Here is a 7,438-nt window from a genome sequence, read left to right on the forward strand (position 1 = left end):
ATGTCAGGTGAGGAATCTGGCGAGAAAGTGTTCCAAATTGGACTTGGAGGATTGTTATGGAATTATAAGGGAGTATGAGGAGGAAGTGATGGCATATCGGTCGTCGGAAGAGTTATTCTCCGAGCTATTAACTCTGATCAAGAAGAGCAGCAAGAAGAAATCACTCAAACATGTAACCAACAGAGTATCCCCTCTTTGATTCATGTTCTAATACTTAACAAATAAATAAGATTATTAGCAAGTGAGAGCGAAAGTGACAACGTCGAACAATTCCTTGGGAAATGCTTTCTCGAATTCGTAGTTGAGCAGAGTGAGTCCTGCTTCCTGGAAAATGTCACAGAACGTGTTGAAAGAACGAATAGCCGAGTTGTCCTCTTCGAGGAAGCAGTCGTCAGTGTAGTCCAGTCCGGCAGTGTTGTCCTTCACAATGACCACTCCACTCCCCGAGACAGTCCCGCACTCCACTCGCAACCCTCGTTTTATTCTCCTGAGAAAGCGGACGAAATCCCTTCTTAGCAAGTGGCCGGACACCCACTGCACCCACACAATGTCATAACAATTCTCTTCCGGGGAAAAGTCTCGCAAGTTTGTGCAGAACGTTCTGATGACCCTCCTATAGTCCTGTTCTCCAATGTACAGTCGGGAATTGGAAATAAAGTCGGGAGTCATGTCGACGAGATCCACTTTCTGGCACATTGGCAGGAGGACGTGTTTGGAGACTCGTCCAATGCCTGCCCCACAGTCGAGTGCGTAGGAGAAGTAGTCATTGGGGAGGCATTCCTTATTCTCGAGACACTCAATGAACCGAATTGAGCTTTGGTGGTCGGTGTGTGCAATGAAGCCATACCCCCCCAACATGGACTCGATTGTGGGTTCTTTCGACTGGTAGTATTTCTTTATTTTGTCGTAGTGGGGGCTCACAACCTAACAGGAACACAACCCACCATACCATCACAATTAATTAATTAATATAGTTTTTATATAAGCAATAACATCTCCATTTCCCAATATCCCTCGATGATCAATGCCGGGGAAAGCCTTGAGGGTGGCCCACGGATGTCGTTGCTTACACTCCCGGAGACTGGAGAGGAGGACAGTGCCATCCCCGTCCGAGTAGTTCATGGTGGGGGAAGCAGGGAAGTGAGTCCAGGACTCGTATCTGTCCATGTCCGAATGCCTGTTCACCTGAGAGTAGCCAGCGTGTCTATTCCCTGCGAGTAAACACAATGCAGTTGGATATCCGAGGGGACCCTAATCTGAGGGAGGACTGTCCTGTACAGTCGGAACATGTCCAGCATGGCATCCTTGTTGGGATCCTCCAGTTTCTAGAATGAGTGGTCGACGTACATTGATGACCTCCACGTAATCATAGCTCGTATTGCCCACCCATACGGAGTCCTCGGTCGGGAAGAGTGCAAATGTGCTGGGAAATGTCCGGAGTGTGTCTCTGAATAACTCGTCTTCCTTCAAATGGGCAAAGTTGACCCCTGAGTAATTGGGAAAGCAATACCAATGAGGACCCCTCTCAACGAAAGAGTGGACCCGTTGAAGGGGCCGGACACACTGATGAGTCGCCGAATATACTTCCTTCTCCACTCCACCGACCGACTCTCCAAAAAACGAGCAGAAAGCAAGCAGCCGTAGCTGTGGGCGAGGAGTGTGACGGGCCCAGAAGAGGAGTAACTAATCTCGACCAGGCGGGCCAGTCGGACAAACAATTCATCAAAGTTATCTAATGTGAGTACTCAGTCTAAACCCAGTCCCAGTCGAAAGTCGAAGGGCACGCCGAGAATGTTGTCATTCCTCACGTAGGGGAGGACAGGCTTGTGGGAGACCAGTCCAGTTATGAACTGCGAGAAGTACCCCGTGAAAAAGTGGGCTGTCCTCATTGGGGAGGGAATACCAATGTACGAATCCCCCAGGAACTCCACCGAGTCCACATCCCCCAACTTCCCAGTCTTGATTTCCACGCCTGACTGATTGACGGGCAGTTGGAGGGATCTCGACCAGAGCAGTCTACAAGTCAGGCGAGTGGGATGCCTCAAGTTGTGGTGGTAGCATTTATCCACGATTGGCAGGAATGCGTAGAGGGACAGCCAGAGGAGGTAATAGTGCTTGGTCTTGGTTCTGCAGATACTGTACTTGTGGCCCGTCTGATTCAGTTGGGCGTACAATTTGGAGCCCCCATCCCCGGGAACTATCACTGAGGAGGGGGAGGTCACCCAAGAAGAGGGGAGACAGTGTCCCATTCTGTCTTCCCGGCCTGCCCGAGGCTAAGGCAACCAAAAGTGTGGAAATTATGATAACAATCATTCACCTCAATTTTTTAAATATGAAATGATTACGGTACATATGTAGTAGTTGGCGGCCACTTTTTAGCGAATTTTAAAAAAACTATATTTTTTCCAGAGGAATCATCCCAAAAAAAAAGTGTGTCGCAACGGACACCAAATGACTTTAAACATTGGCAGCTCTCCGGCTTGGAATTGCTACAGAAGGGGCTGTCGAAGTAAATCGAGTCTAAAAACTGGTATTTATATCATTAAAACTCAACAGGAACGTGGTTAGCAGGAACCAAAGTACCATTCGAAGATATAATCCGGTTTGTCTACCTGTGGGCAAAAAATATATCTTCTATGGAGATATGCATGGAAAATCTTGGTGGGCTTCACATACAACCGTGGACTGGTCAATGTACATGCGTGAAATTTGCATGCTATCATTGACATCTCGTCAGAGATCCAAAATAGGTGTGCGTAAATTTATAATATAATAGGCGGTGAAGGAATGATTGTGGAAATTGACGAAAGTCATTTTTCAAAAAGGAAATACAACAGAGGCAGAATGTTGCCTGAGCAATGGGTTTTCGGCGGAATCTGCAGAGAAACGAACCAATGCTTCTTAGAAGCAATACCTGACAGAACAATGAAGACCCTTACGAAGGCTATTCTTGAGAATGTAGAAGAAGGCACCATTCTCATATCAGACTGCTGGAAGGGTTATTCAACAAAAGATCTTCAGGATGCAGGATATCAGCACCTGCAAGTGAATCACAGATATTGTTTTGTTGATCCAACTACGGGTGCACACACCCAACATATTGAAAGGTTTCCAATTATATAATTATTCCTTAGAATGTGGAGTAGCGCCAAATGGCGTAATAGAAAACAAAGGGGAACAGTCAGACAACACCTTAATAGTTATTTTACGGAGTTCATTTGGCGACAGACAGCCAAAAAGAAAGAATTTGAAACAATCATGGAGTGCATTAAAAAAAATAATTAATAATTTTGTATAAAAATAATTAATTTTTTTATAGTAATATTATTTAAAAAAGGTAATTATTCACCAAAAAATATAGTTTTTTTAAAATTCGCTAAAAAGTGGCCGCCAACTACTACATATGTACCTGATTACTTTTTAAGCACTGTCAAAAATCAACATTTATTTTAACTATTAACCTGAAAAGGATTCATGGACGTGTCGGGAGGAATATTAAACTCGCACTTGCGGACAGGAATATTTAATCCTTCTCAGCCTCCGGGAATTCCATGATATCAACGTCTGTCCCACCAATATGTAAGCAGGAAGTCAAATAGCAAAGATCAGTCTGGCTGGGCACTCCTCATTCATGTCCGCAATTGAGATTGAGGTGTATTCGAAGCACGGATCGACCTCACCTCGAACGAGTTTGCCGATGTGGAAGAATTGGTTAAGGGCAGAGTTCTACAACGATAGAGCGTGGAAAATAATCAATCGATGAGAATACAGTTAAGGCTGTCATGATGGGTTCATGGGGAATTGAGGTACAAATATTGCAGAACTATCGAGTAATGAACGAATAATAATATATTTCATGTTCAGTATGCAGTTTTCATTGGCGATAAATAAAACTTATTTTAAAAGCATAGAAGAATCAGAGAATGACCAATATCCTCATAATGACTCGAAAGTGGGTAATGACCAAATGACAAATACGTTTCCATTGTTTATTATTTAGTACAGTCAAATGACCACCCTTCAAAGTGAGGAGGCTGCAATGGAGAACTGATAGGGGTTGAGTCCACTAGTGAATATCAACTCCTCCAATCCCTCCACTCGATGGTCTACCAATCAAGCAAGACTGGCCAACATGGACTACTCCTAATCCACCCAGCCCGCACAAAGTAGAGCCAACAATTGAACACCTCCTTCCTCGAGTAGACCCCCACTTCAATTGGAACAAATGGTTCGAGGCTGGCAAATCCCTGTTCATATCACCAGTCAACCACCTCCTCTGTCAGCAAGTACTTTGGAAGGTAATTGTCCTTGCCCGTGGGGGTGATTGCATCCACTGAGAACACACAACTCATCCCCACTGTCGGCCTCCTCACCAAATTAATGAAATGTCTTATCAACACAAATTTGTTGGCGTCTCTCTACCAACTGACCAGGAGATAGCACCTTCCAAAATGGTCGACTCCCAATCCGGTGATCCCGCCCATCCCACAAGGCATTAACCCCGTCCACACACACCATCAACCGGAATCTGCTGGAATGAGGGGAAAGTACTGCTTCCCAGCCTGCAGCCGCAATTCCTGGAGGACTGCCTCAACACAGTCGCAGGCGTGGATGGGTCGGGCGATTCCCTGCTCGACCACCTCGAGGAGAGGACATCCCTCAGCACTCGTCTCCCGTCTACTCCACACTCGAGTCTTCTCTGTCCGAATCTGACAGTCAAATTGCAACAAAACATCGAGTTTGGTCAGAACTCGTCTGTTCTGTGTTCTGAAATGGGTAAGCCACTCCACAGCCTGTGCTGGCTGGGGGATGTTGAGGGGGTCACATTCCAACTGGGAGGGGGACTGATTGCTGTACAACCAGGAGAGGGCTGTCATGTTAGTCAGAGAGTACGTTTGTGCAAATGGACGACCACCCAGTCGTTGTGGATGCAGTAGTGGAGAACGTGGGCAATGGACATGCTCTTTCCACTCCCATTTGGCCCGTCTGGAATAATAATGGGAGTGATAACACAAAATGAATGACATGGGGAGGACTGACCGAGTCACATGTCTGATCACCTGCAGGGAATATGGTCGAATCATGATTGGACATTCCCCCAGTGTTCGAGACTGTCCAGTCACACAACACAGTCACCAATTCGAGGTGGTATTTGTGGACTCCCCTCGGCACTATTTCTGTCATTCTTTCTGGGCTTGTCGTGTAGAAGAGTCCCACGTGAGACTCGTCGTGATCAGACTATGTAAATGACGACTGTCTACTGGGTTGTTTGTAGGACACATCACTGAAGGGTATTTTTGGAGGTTTTCGAGGTCCTGGCTTTGTATGTGACCTTGTAGTGTGGACAGCCTCCCAGTAGTCACACGGTTTTGTAATTTTTTGAAAAACCCCAAAAGACCAATCATGAGTTCGTTATTCTAATATTTTTATATTATAATCACAACTACATTAAATATTAAATAAATAATAACTGATGCGTCTAATTCTACATTCTGATTGATTTCTTTCCCGAATTTTATGATAACTAAGAGGATAGTCCACCACTGTCATTTTAATTATGCATATTCGATGAGTCTTTTTAAATAATATTTTTATTTTATCAGAATTGTGAATTTACAAATATAATTAAGATTATTCTGTCATGTGGCAAGTCATCATGCTTTTTTATCACCAAGTCATGACTAACTATTCTTCCACATATAACTTATTGATACATAAAATTCGGAAGCATAAAAGACAGGCCAGTTTATTTGCACTCCCCGTCAACATATTTGTATGGAGGAATCCGTTCTACACATTTGTCACAATTATTTTGATTCTTCTTTCTATCAGGTGTCCACTGCCGCGTGATTATTTCAGGTTAACAGGGTACTTCCCATCTTTGTTGTTCTTCTTCGGAGTGTGTGTTATGTCCAACTTTAATTTGACTTTGCTGACAAGTTTAAAGGTCGAGTCCTCCAAATTCGTGACGAATGAGTTTGGCATGACACCACCCCTTTAGGCTTGCCGCTGAAATAATTGAAAACGAGGAGAAATCCTTATCGACCATTTTATCAATAATGTGGGTTCTCATAATATATTTCAAAAACATGATTACTTATATAAACCTGCGGGTATTTCCTTTGTCAAATCACTATAGACGTTGGGAGTATTCTTCTACATTTCCAGTGTCTTGCTGATTATCTCTTTTATGATTTTGTACGAATGGATTGTTCCCAGTTTGTGTGTGCTGAGTATTTCGATGCGTATACGAGTAGTGTTATTCGCCACCATCTGGGCGGGGCTGAGGAGTGTCAGTTTGTGGGCGTGGTTATTGCCCAGGCGACAGGCCGTGACCGAATTGAGTAGTTTGGATCTCTCTGCCGACATGGACTGTTTTGTCGACTCGTTTGTCCCTGATGATTATTCTGGCGACTGGGACAAACAAATGTGAGGATATTTTTATGCTATCTTTTGTGTGTGTATATTTTATTTGTCTTAATTAATTTTGATGGATTATCCTGATTTTGTATTCCTCTTCTCTGTCGTATTCTCTAGTCCTTTAATTACTATCGAGTATATTTAAGACACATGTTCACATTATTAAATGTAGTGAATTAATTATAATCAGTTTTCTATCAAATTACTCAATTGAATAATGATGCCACTAATCCGATTATTCTCATTATAAAGAACAGATATGTTAATTTTTATGATTTATGTTGGCTTTGCTTCTATTCTTATTTCCAAATGTGCGAATATTAAATGACGAATTAGCATTTTTCTGGACTGACTGCCACCGAGAAGCAACAGTTCCTCGATTCGCACAATCAGCGTCGAGCAATGGTCAACCCTTCTGCCACAAATATGCAGAGAATGGTAAAAACAACTTGCACTGATCGTCAAGAAATGGGACCAGGGTTTGGAGGACATTGCGTTCAGTTCTGCCAGAACGTGTGTATTCGAACACGTGAACTCCGGAGAAAACATCCACTTTTCGACAAGTTTATTGTGAGAGTTGAGATTGCACAGAAAAGCCTGCTCCTGAAAAGATTGTATCCTCGTTCTACAATGAATACAAGAACTACAACTATTCTACTAATCAATGTGAAGCAAACAAGATGTGTGGTCACTACACACAAGTACTGATTATGTAATGGTAGGTCGTCTGGGCAAAATCAGACAAACTGGGCTGTGCTACATATTTGTGTGAAAACATAGTCATTTCTGGCAAATACCATCAGGGGTATCTCACTTTCTGCAATTACTTGAGCTTGTTTGTTATTTTCTCCATTATGGGCACAGTGGGAACTACAAAGGCGTCCGACCATACATTCCTGGGCCCTCCTGCACTCAGTGTCCTTCTACTGCTCCATATTGCATAGATCAACTCTGTTCAGGTTACTTTATCATTAGCCTTTTAGATAGTCGGGATAACAAGTCTTCTTTCAGAAATGCA

At 43.5% G+C, this 7,438-nt stretch overlaps 1 protein-coding gene across 1 annotated transcript; it reads right to left on the reverse strand.

Annotated features, from left to right (window-relative positions):
• Window positions 1-234: 234 nt before the first annotated feature.
• On the reverse strand, window positions 235-669 carry LOC115232084 (N-terminal Xaa-Pro-Lys N-methyltransferase 1-like). Its single transcript, XM_036500242.1, has one exon. The coding sequence runs from the start codon at window positions 667-669 to the stop codon at window positions 235-237; it is 435 nt and encodes a 144-aa protein (XP_036356135.1).
• Window positions 670-7,438: the final 6,769 nt, after the last annotated feature.

Source organism: Octopus sinensis, unplaced genomic scaffold (genome assembly GCF_006345805.1).
Source record: "Octopus sinensis unplaced genomic scaffold, ASM634580v1 Contig19321, whole genome shotgun sequence".
NCBI classification, from domain to species: Eukaryota; Metazoa; Mollusca; class Cephalopoda; order Octopoda; family Octopodidae; genus Octopus; species Octopus sinensis.

Bases quoted from the DNA above. Each gene is read 5' to 3' on its own strand.
- LOC115232084 (XM_036500242.1), bottom strand. From the start codon at position 669: ATGACTCCCGACTTTATTTCCAATTCCCGACTGTACATTGGAGAACAG.